The sequence below is a fragment of the Aplysia californica genome, unplaced genomic scaffold (genome assembly GCF_000002075.1).
Source record: "Aplysia californica isolate F4 #8 unplaced genomic scaffold, AplCal3.0 scaffold00137, whole genome shotgun sequence".
Classification (NCBI taxonomy): domain Eukaryota; kingdom Metazoa; phylum Mollusca; class Gastropoda; order Aplysiida; family Aplysiidae; genus Aplysia; species Aplysia californica.
In genome coordinates this window covers 54,575-68,716 of record NW_004797407.1, presented here as the reverse complement: position 1 = coordinate 68,716, position 14,142 = coordinate 54,575, and the positions used below count along the sequence as shown (strand labels likewise).

At 41.8% G+C, this 14,142-nt stretch overlaps 1 protein-coding gene across 2 annotated transcripts; it reads right to left on the bottom strand.

The window, feature by feature from the left end:
• Window positions 1-3,313: 3,313 nt before the first annotated feature.
• Window positions 3,314-11,625, bottom strand: LOC101845619 (mediator of RNA polymerase II transcription subunit 19). Of its 2 annotated transcripts, none has more exons than XM_005096758.3 (6): window positions 11,392-11,625; window positions 8,764-8,920; window positions 8,037-8,136; window positions 6,335-6,440; window positions 4,815-4,924; window positions 3,314-3,799 (listed from the first exon to the last, which is right to left on the bottom strand). In XM_005096758.3, exons 1-6 carry the CDS (start codon window positions 11,585-11,587, stop codon window positions 3,746-3,748), a joined length of 723 nt encoding a protein of 240 aa, XP_005096815.1. In that variant the 5' UTR covers window positions 11,588-11,625; the 3' UTR covers window positions 3,314-3,745. The 2 variants fall into 2 exon arrangements, with proteins under 2 accessions (XP_005096815.1, XP_005096816.1); XM_005096759.3 differs by having other exon boundaries at window positions 3,314-3,796.
• Between the last annotated feature and the right edge of the window lie 2,517 nt (window positions 11,626-14,142).

Sequence of the window (14,142 nt, the reverse complement as noted above, 5' to 3'; positions counted from 1 at the left end):
CGTCGGGCCCCTGACGGGATTCGAACCCACGATCTTACGGTTGCGAGGCCGAGAGCCTAACCACTAGGCCACCGACGCCACAATAGTAATGATTAGGAAAGAAAAAGCAGCAGTTCCCTGTTGTAGTTCAGGCACAGTCATGAGCATGACATTGTAGGATCAGCCCATTTACAATTCTACTGTGCATTGGCATTAGAACGAAAAATGTCCCCCCTTTGAGAATACATTGTAGCCTTAAGATACTTCAGTCAGTAGCACCGCCCCAGGGGGGGGGGGTGTCTTACAAGTTTTGTAACTTTTGACGGTAAGAGGTCAAACCTATGTTACTGTAATTACCAGCGTACATGATATTGATAGTGTAATGGTTAGGCTCTTTGCTGTTGAGCACAGAAAACATGAGTTCAAATCCTATACGAGAAAGTATTGTTGTATTAATATCTCGTGCAATAAATAATAAATATATATATTCAGATCTCTGTCTGTCTGCTGGGGTACTGAAACACATTCAGCCTGGTTTGGATTTTCTTTCGGTTTAGACCGTTTAGTTGGATTTTCTGTTTCGACTAAATTCTATGGTTTCTAAAATTGCAATGATGATTGCCCAGTCGGGAATGTCAGGCCAGCGACAAATCTCACCTCCTACCAACATGTATTTCAGTAGCTAGCTGCAATTTGAGATGCAGGCTGTATGATGTACATGTACCAGGGCTTTGTTCTTTCTCTTTGACATAATTATTATATCGGTATTTTCAGCTTGCTTAATTTTTTAAAGTTAGTTTTAGTTAGAGTTTAGTTTTTAGTTTAGTTTTAGTAGAGGTTTTACGGCGCTGGCAACTGCATAATGTCATATGAGCGCCAGAAGATTAGATGTGTTACAAGAGAGTAACAAACATAAAAAAGAAGAAGGGGAGATAAGGATGATAGATGTTCGATAAGAAAGAAGGAGCAAACCACACCAGAGCACCCGCCAATTACCCACTTGCTTAATTTGCCGAACATTCACACAGAACACCAAAAGAGTAAAGACATAAAGAAGTAAGAAAGCCCAGTGCCAGTCATGTAACGAAACACACAATACGCCGTCGCCATGTGCTCATGTGTTTTTAGTTTTAGTAAGAGTTTTATGGCACTTGCAACACAATAAGGTAATATAAGTGCCGAAGATTAGAGGTGTTACAAGGGAGTTTTAGTTTTAGTAGAGGTTTTACGGCGCTCGCAACTGCCTAAGGTCATATAAGTGCCACAGATTAGAAGTGTTACAAGTGAGTTACAAACACAAAATAGAAGGAGGGGAGATAAAGACGATAGATGTTTGACAGGAAAGAAGGAGCAAACCACACCAGAGCACCCGCCAACCAACCACTAAGCACACTCCACTACCTGTCTTACAGTCAGAGAAGTATCAAAAGAAAACAATATTCTCCTAATGCCAATGAACATAGCTAACCAACACTAACACTTACAGCAAAAGCAACAAAATCAACAACCACAGAGATATTTCCTTTAGAAAGAAAATGTCCATTTATTCCTTTAAAAAAAATTACAACATACAAGAGAGAATAAATTATATAACAATACATGAACACAACTGAGTTGGCTGACAGTGATGAAATTATGGCATTGGTGCTTGTGTACTCATCTATACACACACACACACACACGCACACAAAGCAGCCATGGCAACTTTTAGAATGTGTTGTCTGAAGTCTGATGATAAGCAGGACGTGTCCTGGCAAAAAAAGGAACTGTGACTGGCTGCTCTAGAGGGACAAGGAAGCTGTAACTGTCCACTCACAAACAATATATAATGTGAGGCAGCGTGGAGGAATCAGGCTCTCGTCAAAATAATGAAATTGAAGAAAACACAGTTTTCTCCCTGCTTAGCAATTTTTATCAAATTTTTGTTTTTTGGCTCAACACCTTTTATGTCCATTTACAAACACATTCTCCTCATGCCAATGAACATAGCTAACTAACACTACAGCAGAAGCAACAAAATCAACAACCACAGATATTTCCTTTAGAAAGAAAATGTCCATTTATTCCTTTAAAAAGAATTATCTTCTTTTTAAATTCAACATACAACCAGAGAGAATAAATGATATAACAATACATGAACACAACTGAGTTGGTCGACATTGATGAAATTATGGCATCGATGCTGGTGTACTCATCTATACTACCCCCTACCCCCCCACACACAAACACACACACAAAGCAGCCATGGCAACTTTTAGAATGTGTTGTCTGATGATAAGCAGGACGCGTCCTGGCAAAAAAACGATCTGTGACTGGCTGCTCTAGAGGAAACATGGAAGCTCTAACCGTCCACTCACACACAATATACAGTGGAACTCGGATTCAACGAGGTGGCCGGGCCTGACTTAAAATCACGTTGAATCCAAGTGTTCGTTATAGCAAACACGAGGTTTTGTGTAGATAATTAAAGGCTCTGAGCAAGTAATGTGTAAAGAGAAGTCAGAAGTGGTGCCTAAAATGCCTGCATATTATGAGTTGCGTAAAAAAAAAAGACTGATTCTTTCAAATACACGCCTGTGTCATCTTGATTGTTTCCCAAAAAGTTGTGTTGCTGTGTAGAGCCAAGACTAGCATACGGCAACTTTTGATTCCATAGACCAGCGCACAATTCATTATGTAAATCTACGTCAAGACTAGCGAATCATTGTAATAACGATCAGTTGCCGAGGGGAAAAAAAAGACTGTGGCGCATTTGCATCTTCGACGTTCAACGCCAGAACCACTATTTTTATTGATTTTAAAGAAAAAAAAAAAAAAAGGGGAATCTATCTCATCTTGTTGAATCCGAGTTCCACTGTATATCCACTTACGCACATTCGCACACAATATCCCGTAACACTCACACACATGCTCTTCTGCACACCCAAACACACACCATGTATCACTGAAATCATTCTACAGGCAATACACCAATACACTACACACAGGAAAATTCAACACATCAAAAGATTTTTCCTACACGTTAACAACATACGTTTTTACATGAGAAAAGGGTGAGAATATCCTACTAAAGTCATGACAATTCCCAAAGATCCAATTTCAATAAAACCAGAAAGAGTGACACAACCATTGTGGCAAAGCACTTATCTTAACTCTATTCGTACGCCCTGGGGTCATTTTGTACCCCCCGGGGTTGTATTCTTCACATTTTAGAATACTTCTAGTGCTAGTGCCAAGATCTCTTTGAAACTTTCAGTATTTCTCAAAAAATCATTTTGACAGACTGCTATGCAAAGCGTAGGCTACTGATGGGATTAACGAGTAAATTTCCTCTTTAGAAAGTGGTGGCAGAGTTCCCCACGTCGAATGGATATGATAGTAAAACACGACGTACGGATAGGGTTAAGCAAGTTTAAACAAGCTTGCTAAATACCAGCAAAAATCAGCAGTCAATCTGAACGAATATCGCCCGCCACCCGAGCACCCAATGGGGGTTCCTACAACAGCTGATGGGATCGGCTGTCCGCCGAGCTCATGACGGAACAACTCTGCGCGACGACAGATAACACCAGGCCTAAGGTGTACCTCCTGCTCCTCCGATCCGAAGCATTACGCAGCACTGGAGCGTCTTCCGCCAGTACTCCCCCCAAAAAACCACACGATCAGCTCTTCAGAGTGAGGCCTCCCTCCATCATCGACCACACAAGTCTTTTGATGCGCCGAGCCCTTTGCTCGTCTTGTATCGTATCCGTCCCTTGTCCTCCACCTAAGAAGCGTTTTCTCCTCCGCTCGCTGTGGCTATGTCGGGGCTGTGTTTCTGCTAGAGGGAAGAGGCAAATGTAAAGACAGAGTGAGTCTTGAGCAAACTAGACAGTTCTTTTTTTTTTCTTTTCCTTTTTTTTTTTAGGTAAGAGTTTTACTGCAATTGCAACACAATAAGGACATATAAGTGCTGAAGATTAGAGGTGTTACAAGAGAGTAACAGACATAAAAAAGAAGGAGGAGAGATAAGGACGGCAGATGTTTGATAGAAAAGAAGGAGCAAACCCCACCAGAGTACCCGCCAACCACTCACCAAGACAGTTCAAAGGTCAAGAAAAGAGCAGAGACCTTTTCCGTTTGTTCGTTTGAGCAAAGAGAAGCACATTGACACAACAACGGTCATTTAGTGCTGGGAGAAAGTAAGTAAGGCACGCAGACAGACACAACAGAGGGAAAGTAAAGAAGTAGGACCTACCAGTGGCGCTCTTCAACCCTTTTCTGTGACAAATTCCGATGATGGCATGTATTTTACACTCAGATCAATACAAGTGAGGTCACATATAAGAAACAGGCTGCTCAAATAACGCTTGTCAAGGCCAACCTTGGCTGCATGGGATACAGTATCCCAGCAGGAAGACAGAGAAACTCAATAAACAACACCCATGCGCTTTTTTTTTTTTGACATGCATTTTCAGAAAATAAAAGACAACATAAATTATCTGAACACAAACACAATAGTACACTTGTACCTGCTCCAATAGCCACTTGTCCAAGATCATCATCAGGTGTACAAACGAACATCCCCCCCCCCCTCTATTTTAAAACTATCATACTGACATTGTACCATTGTACAAGGCGCCCACCTGCAAATAGCTCACAAAAGATTTTAGGTGTTGCTTGGGTGTACCAAACACGAAAAAGAAGGAAAAATAAGCCTGATAAGGACAATATGTTTGATAAGGGAAAAAAATATGTAAAAAGCAAAGCGTACCAGAGCACCCGCCAATCACCCACCTTAGAAACTTGGTTGCAATCAACTTTTTCTACTGACTTTGGATCAGAGAAAGAGTTACCTTCTTCTTTTTCTTGTCCTTCTTTTTCTTTTTCTTCGGATCCTTCTGTTCATCCTCCTTCTTCGGTCTCTTGGCCTTTTTAGGTTCGGTTTCACCTGTAGCGTTGTCAGCTGGGAAGAGAGTTATCAGCCATAACAATAAATTTACCCATTCACTTTACTACTTGTATTCTAATGGGAGTCTCTTGCTTTCCCCTCCAAAAATAAAGACTGAAAAGCTGGAACAGGTATCTATCTTTGACTCGAGGGATCGATATAATATGCATTAACGCTTTGCCCCTAAGGCTTTTTTTTTTCTAGTAAAGATTTTACGGCGCTCGCAACAGCATATGGTCATATGAGCGCCAGAAGATTATAGGTGTTACAAGAGAGTAACAAACATAAAAAAAGAAGGAGGGGGAGATAAGGACGATAGATGTTTGATAGGAAAGAAGGAGCAAACCACACCAGAGCACCCGCCAACCACCCACTTCCCCCACGCCCCTAAGGCTGCCTAAACCCAATCTTGGAGAAAAACTCCAGAGGAAAATAGAGTCAAAATCTCCAGTCACACACACATCATATCTTGCAGGAGATAAAAAGTTTGGAAAAAAATCATAATGAGTCATTTTGTGCTACAGAAAAAAAAACAACACATGAAATGAATCAAGAAACTGGAGACTGAAACAACAGAGGGACAGTACAAAACGGGAGTGTAGCTAGTGGTGTCTCTCTGACAAATTACAGGCACTGAGCAAGTAATAGTCATGTATAAGAGAAGTCATAAGTAGTGCCTGAAATGCCTACATATTATGAGCTGTGTAAAAAAAAAAATATATAAAAAAAGACAGATTCGTTCAAATACACATGCCTGTGTCATCTCGATTGTTTACCAAAAAGTTGTGTTGCTGTGTAGAGCCTAGCAAATTTTGATTCCATAGACCTGCGCACAATTCAGTACGTAGATCTACGTCAAGACTAGCTTATTTTTGTACTAATGATCAGTTGCCGGGGGGGGGGAGACTATGACGCGTTTGTATGCGACATTCAACGCCCGGACCGCCAGTGCTACCTCTCCCCTCCCCGACATGAACACACAGCCACATGTGTGCAGGCCGCCCATCCGACCACAACACACGCCAGAGTAGACACGTGCGCGTGCCAACAACACAAGTGTTGGTACTTTAAAAGGCCGCTGACTGGTCGCAAGCAATCGGGTAAGTGAATAACGGTTCACGATGCAGGTGCAATAGATAGTTTCCAGGAATAGATAAAGTTCATTCTGAGAGAAAAATTAGCAAAGCCACGTCTGCGGGGGCTGTTCACCCTGGAAGCGACCTCGTTGAATTCGAACTCGCTGATTTAAGTGCTCGTTGAATCCGGGTTACTTTTATTGATTTTAAAGAAGAAAAAAAACCCGGAGAATCTATCTCATCTCCCCGAGTTCTCGTTGAATCCGAGCTTGTTAAATCCGAGTTCCACTGTAATGACTCTGCCCCAGACACCTACAAGAGGCCTGAGAAAAGATCAAACTTCACTCACTTTGCGCAAGCTGCAGGGCACTTCCTTTCTCAGCGTCCTTGACCTTCTTCTTGTGCTTCTTTTTCTTCTGCGTCATCTGGTTCATGATCTGGTACTGCTCTGGGAGCTACAGGTTGTCCAGGCACGGAGAGATAAGATAGATAAGGAAGATAAAAGTGGGAGTTGGTTAGAGCCAAAGTGGTGAGAATTTAAAGGGAGACTCTGAGAAACAGCAGCCACATTACACCAGAAAGTATTATATTATATAATTATACCAGGAGTGCAGTGCTGAAAGGAACAAGGAGCAGACCACACAGAGGAGGGAGGGTAGGCAAAGAGGGAGAGAGGGAGAGGGAGAGGGAGAGAGAGAGAGAGAGAGAGAGAGAGAGAGAGAGAGAGAGAGAGAGAGAGAGAAGTTGAGGACGTGTGTAAATATGTGTGTGTGTGTGTGTGTGTGTGCGCGTGTGTAAGGGGAGAGGGGTGTGTGGGAAGGGAACATCACATATAAATGCACAGAACTGTGGTTCTCCACTGCAGACATCTGACAGTTTAATACATCAATTACAGTAAAAATGAAAGCACTGTCGAGCATGACACCGTCCCGTATGAAAATTTTAAAAATAAAACTTGTATTGTAAAGCGCCCACAGCCTGTGTATTTTAATTAGGGTTGAGCGCTATATAAATGTCATTTATTATTATTACTATTAAACATTCAATGAAGCTACCTTCAACCATCTTTTTGTGTTCTAGTTTTTCTGCGACCCAAGCATCGTCTTTTCAGGTAATCAATGACTAACAACATCACGAAGAAAGCAGACGGATGATCCCGAGACCAGGGAAAGGACCACAATGTAAATTGCTATGGGTTCTTGAGCAAGAACAATTTTTAATCCACATCACAAGCTCATGGTCAATGTTGTCAGCATGTCAATATAAGAATCAAATAAACCGCCTCGACTTGTTATGCGTATAGGACACAAACCACTGTTCACCCCCCCCCCCCCCCCCCCCCACCAGGGCAGTGCTACTGACGGAAGTTGTCCTTAGGCCAATCCCAAAAGTGGGATATTAACATGTTCTTATGCACAGTAGAATTGTAAATAGGCTGATTTATCAATGTCTTGCTCATACTGTGCCAGAACCAATAGGGGGAGCTGCTGCTTTTGGCCTTTTCTTTCCTCATCCTTACTTTCCTCATTTTCCTCTACTTCTTTTGTATGTTTGTCATTCTCTTGTGAACTGCTATTTCCGGGGTGCCTTGATAGTCAAAGCAGGCTCTGTCCTGTTGAGGCTAGCGAGGTGAGCAGAGTTAGCCTGATTCCCCGTTTGGACTTCTCTGTTAACATCCACCCCTTGGCGCTCATACGACCTTATGCAGTTGCGAGCGCCGTAAAACCTTACTAAAAACAAAACTAAAACCACTGTCCCATAAGGCTTGTGTGCTTTTAATTTTTAATAAGAGTTTTATTGCACTTCCAGGACAATAAGGTTATATGCTAGTGCCGAGGATTAGAGGTGTTACAAACACAAAAAATGGTAGAGAGATTAGGATGACTGAGTCGTTTGACAGGAAAGAAGGAGCAAACCACACCAGAGCACCCACCAACCACCCATGACATGTGTACGCGTGTGTCTAACCTGTAATACTATCGACATCCCAACACCTCATCTATCAGCCCACTAACCCCACCATCATGAAACAAACACAAGCAAAAACTCACAGGTCCAGGGTGCAGCCGAAATCCTGACAACGCCGAGCCAGAAAGTTGCGTCAACTCTTTCCCTGTGCTGGGGACTTTCTCAATGAGCGACCTCAGGGAACTGTGGGAAGACACGTGGGAAAGAACTGCTTCACAAGACAATTGACAGAGAGAACAGTCAACCTGGCATCACCTTTAGAAACAAACTTACAAACTGGCATTCTGGTGCCACGAACTCTAATTTTCATTTTGTAGGCATCAATATCATTTGTAGATTTTTTTTAAAAATTGGGCCTCTTTGCCAATCTAAGGGGATTAAATATTCATGAAAAAAATAGAAGGTAATTGAATAGGCTACTGGTGACACACACTAAAATAACTCAGTGATGCCTGGATTATGTAATATTCCAACTCTTTCTTTCTCTCCCAAAATCCCTATTCAAACAATATCAAAAGTGCATTATAATTATACTTATTGCTTGCAACACATTCTTTAATCATAATAACAAACACATTCACCAGAGATAGTATCATACTCCCAGCTGATGATGGAGACAATCAGCCTGCCCACTCTGAAATGGATCCTCATGAAGACGGGTGAGGAAGCATGGAGCACCCCGTCTTCCTCAGACCCCAGTTCTACATCCAAGTATCATACTCATCTCCACCAGCTTTTGCCTACCAAAGACACCATGTGTTCCTGCCACAGATTTGGACAAAAGAACTGAGCTGGCATTTATTCACCAACCTGTTGTCCTGGATTCCAGGCGAGTCGATGTTTCCTGGCAGGTGCGGCAAGAACGCACTCAGCTCCTCCTTCACCTTCTTGTTGATGAATCTGTTGTAGGAATGTTCTAGATTGTAGTAGTTGAGCAGATTTGTACTGCCGGTGATGTCGGCTTCATCTTGATACAGGAAAGAAAAACAACAAAAGAACCCAATAATCAGAACCAAGAGTCAAAAGAAACACTTCTTGCATGTAACACTTTGATCGAAAAGAATAGAAGTTGAAGTAAATAGCATTGTGGAATAAAGACACAACAAAATGAGTCCACATAATTATAATTGAACGAAGGCAAAGAATAGTACAAATGTTTTAGTAGAGGTTTATTTTATTTTAATTTTATTATAGTAGAGTGTTTTACGGCGCTCGCAACTGCATAAGGTTATATGAGCGCCAAGGGGTGGGTGTCAACAGAGAAGTCTTTACAGGGAATCAGACTTACTCTGCTCACCTCTCTGGCTTCAACAGCACAAGGTCTGCATCAACTATCAAGGCACCCGGAAATAGCAGGTCACAAGAGTGTGACAAACATATAAAAGAAGTAGAGGAAAACGACAATAGTAAGGATTAGGAAAGAAAAAGCAGCAGTTCCCTGTAGTAGATCAGGCACAGTTATGAGCGTGACATGAATCAGCCCATTTACAATCTACTGTGCTTGAACGAGAAATGTCCCCCCTTTGGGAATGGCCCTAAGATACTACAGTCAGTGGCACTGCCCCGGGGGGGTTAGTAGAGGTTTTACGGTGCTCGCAACTGCATAAGGTCATGAGCAACAGAAGTTTAGAGGTGTTTAAACAAGAGAATAACAAACATAAAAAAGAAGGGGAGATAAGGACGATAGATGTTTGATAGGAAAGAAAAGCAAACCACACCACAGCACCCGCCAACCACCCATGGACAGTACAAAAATTGTTTGTATTTAAAAATATATATAATTCTACTCTACAAAAGTGAAACTAAACATAATAAAAACTTATAAGCAGATTCATGTTCAAGCGTTCTGCAGCCAAAAATATGGCGGTTTAGCCCCTAAACTAAAACTTCACAGCAGTGCATCTGTGGATGGGAGTGATACAGAAAATTTATTATTAGTTTTTTAAAAATAAAATGTAAGTGTCAATTGCCACCGAGTGACACGGTGACATGAACTTCTGCTTATGCACGCCTCTCTGTCCCTCTGTGTGAGTGTGCGTGTGTGGGTCTCTCTCTATGCTTATCCCTAACCCCCGTATTTATGTTCCCAGAATATTAATTTCCGTTTGAGTGTGTGCGTTCGTGGCCTACTTCTAGAATCGCCTGTGTTGGTTAAACACTGAAGCGTAGGCTTACGTCTCACTCAAAACATGCCAAGTTGGTAGCTCTAGATGTTCGTCCAATGAAATTAGTAGAGAACAAATTGACCCACTTAGAACATTATAGGTGTATCACTTTTAAAGCCAGGCTTGTTCAGTTGTCTTACTATCGGTGAATAAAATGCAGAGCTAGATACCTTGAATAGGATCCTGGAGAGGAGGGAGGAGCAGTTTATGGTATTACAGCTTGCAATAATCTCTTTTCCAAGCATATAACCAAGGTCTGATTATAGGAGTTTGCACAGTGCACACACAACACGATAGCCTACAGCCGACTTCTGAGAACCGTGGAGTGTACGTAGACACTCCGTGTGTAAAAAAGTAAAAGTTTACCTGTAGATCTAGATCTAGAGTAGTGCAGCAATCAAACATTGTCATTATAATAAAACTCAATTCAATAAATCAGCAGTATTTTGTATCATACAGCGTAAAACGTAAGGAAGTGGCTATCCTCACCCGGGGTGAGAATAAAAATACGATTGATCTCTCGCACCGGGTGAGACTTGCCACCGTTGGCTATTCTCACCCGGTGTGAAACAAGACCTGTTTTTCCTAATTTTGAAATACTTTCTATCGGTGTGGATGATCAAATGGATAAAAGCAAAGAAAAAATTACATAGCACAAAGACAAAAGTAAGCTAATTTGATCGTCCACAAAGATGCTCTATGGCTATTTCACTTTTCGAATCGAGCCGAACTTCGTGGGTCGCCATTTTGTTTTGCCTGGAAGTTCTCGCAAGATCTATTCCTCCCCTCTTCTCTCTCTCTCTTTCTGATTACTGTCTATCGGTGTGGACGATCAAATTGACCAAAATAAAGTTTAAAAATGATGTTAAAACACAAAAAAGTAAATTAATTTGGTCGTCTACAAAGATGCTACGGCACGGCTTTTCAAAAATCGAGCCGAACTATGTGGGTTGCCATTTTGTTTTGCCCGGAAGTTCTCGCACTACTCCTCTCTCTCTCTCTCCACTCAACTGCCCTCAGACAAAATTGTACGTTTAGGCTAACAGTGTAGTAGTGTAGTAATGGAACGTACAACTTTGGCTACAAGCTCACCGCACAGAATTCTACAATTTTTCTGTTATCATAGTGTAGAATTCTGTGGTTCAAGGTGAACGCAAAATTGGTTGGCCTAGATCTAAGCTATAACGGTGAACGCCCACCGGGTGAGAATAGCCAAAAGACTCGCCTGCGCATAAGAGGTGGCCAACATGTAAACAAACAACCACCGGCCTACCTGGAATGTCTTTCACGAGGTAAAAAGACCCAGTATGAATGACAGATGGTTGTTTCCCTGGTACCAAACTTATCGTCGTTTTTAAAGTTCCAGACGAATCTTGTCTTGGATATGCAGGGGACCGCGATCCACGATCGCGCGGGCTTGACCGCGGAGACGACTGCATCGGCTCTTGCCTACGAATAAGGTCCGCCATTTTGTTGCAATTTGCAAGCTGAAGGCTGAAGCTGGCTGACAAGTTGTCGAAAGACTTTGTCCCAGATTTTTTTAGGATGACAATAAGACAAAATGAACTTATTCTTGCGGTTGGATGGAAAGTGATGAAATATGTCAATGATAGAAAGTAACTAAAAATACAGGACTTAGAAGTCTCTAAAACATTTAATCTATCCTTTGAAACCAAGATAAAGGAAAATTATTTGTCTGATTGAATTTAACTTTTTTTTTAAACCGTGAATGGAAACTGCAAAATGTATGTGAAATTAAGAAACTGAAAGGTAAACATGGACAAACACAAGACCGATAGATTTGGCCCTTCCTTTATTTAACCATTTAAATTTGTTACCAAAATGTTATGGTCCAAATAGAATTACCCATTCATATGCACGAATGCGCCAAAAGAACGTACTTATCCTGTTTTTGTTTGACAGTTGCAAATCAACATACTTTCTTAAAGTATTAGAAAACTTTCCCCCATATCTGTTTGGCAATTGCAATCAGCGCTGCAGTATACCAACAATAAAATGAATAATAATATTACACTCTGTTGTTAACATTTTCAACTCCATATTATTTTAAATATCGTGGTTGATATTAATCCATTCTGTGTGAAGCTTTCAGATAAGAATATTTTATCTTTAATTTTTATTAAAAACTACTGTACATTTGATGCAGAAAGAATACTCTTATATTAATTATCTTTCATTTTTCTCTTGAAGTAGTCAAGGGTGGAATCTAACTAAATTATATGTGAAAATTATATTTTATACTTATTTGTAACGAGTGCGATAGTATTCGGTAATTCACACCATAGACGTATATATATATGTAAAGAAAAAGACACATGACTGTAAGAAAATCTGGTGAGTGGGTTGGAGTAGCACAAAAGTGTGATAAAAGGAGCAACCTTGAGCTCAGAGATAGATAGAGAGAGAGAGAGAGAGAGAGAGAGAGAGAGAGAGAGAGAGAGAGAGAGACAGAGAGAGACAGAGACAGAGAGACAGAGAGACAGAGAGACAGAGAGACAGAAAGAAAGAGAGAGAGACAGAGAGAGACAGAGACAGACAGACAGACAGACAGACAGACAGACAGACAGACAGACAGACAGACTGGCAGGAAGGCAGGCTGGCAGGCTGGCAGGCAGACAGACTAAAAGAGACAGACAGAGATAGACAGACAGAGATAGACAGATAGACAGACAAATAGACAGACAGACATTAAACAGACATACAGACAGAGACAGCAGACAGACACACAGACAGACAGACAGACATACACCTAACCAACTGTTTTTTCAGAAAGAAATTGTCCACCTTGAGTAGAGAAAAACAGAAAAAAGCTGAATGAGCCCTGTTTGTGACTACAAGCCTCTTTGCATTATGAAGCTTCAGATATAGCCTCTGGTATAGCCCATATCAAATGGAGTCATCCATCATTTCAATCGGGGGTGGGGGGAGGGTCTTCAGAGCTGGCATGCAAAAAAAGTATCAAAGAAGTGGAAAGTGGTTTAGTTTTTTAAAGTTTTAGTAATTGTTTTACGGCACTTGCAACACAATAAGGTCATATACGTGCCGGAGATTAGAGGTGTTACAAGAGAGTAACAAACACAAAAAAGAAGGAGGAGAGATAAAGACGATAGATGCTCGATAGGAAAGAAGAAGCAAACCACACCAGAGCACCCGCCAACCACCCACGTGAAAAGTGGAAGGTGGGTGAGGGGGTGGGGGGGGGAAGTACTTATGTCGCGTCGGACATATTACACACACACATACACACACACACACACATAAACAAACCGTGATATTATGGTGAGTAATAAGCCAAGTTGCGATAAGTGCTATTTATATACACGCGCGCTGTCAGCTGTAACGTAAGCAAGAAGCGTGCAAGAATACTTTTCAAAACCTAAAATTAAACCCTTAAAAAAAAAAACCCCGACGAAACCCAGTGGGAGTTCGATCTACCTATGCCAGGAGAGCCAGAAGACGCAGAAACAAGTCTCCCCGGCCTGTGCTGGGTGGGCGTTGGCGTGAGTAGCAGAGCAAGAAGTGGGTGGTTGGTACACAGCGATGCTAGGGCGAGCTTAAAGTGTGTGGTGTGTAATGTGTAGCAGCGGACACAGTGATGGTGCTGAGTGCATACCACCAAGACGCTGTGTCACGCTAGGCCTAGTGTGTAATGTGTAGTGTGTAGCAGCAGACACCTTGCCGTGCTCAGATACAAAGGCGTTGACATAAATATAATGGTTAGAGGCTGTCACGTCCATATCGAAAGTCTTGCTATGACGTCATCCGACAGCAAAGTCCCATTGGGGCCAGAGAGACAGAGAGAGAGAGAGAGAGAGAGGGAGAGAGACAGACAGACAGACAAACAGACAGACAGAATTAGGGAAGTAGAGAGAGAGGGGGGAGAGAGAATGAAAAGAGAGAGAGGGAAAGAGAGAGAGAGAGAGAGAGAGAGAGAGAGAGAGAGAGAGAGAGAGAGAGAGAGAGAGAGAGACAGACAGACTCAAATAAACGTTCCTTCTCTTTC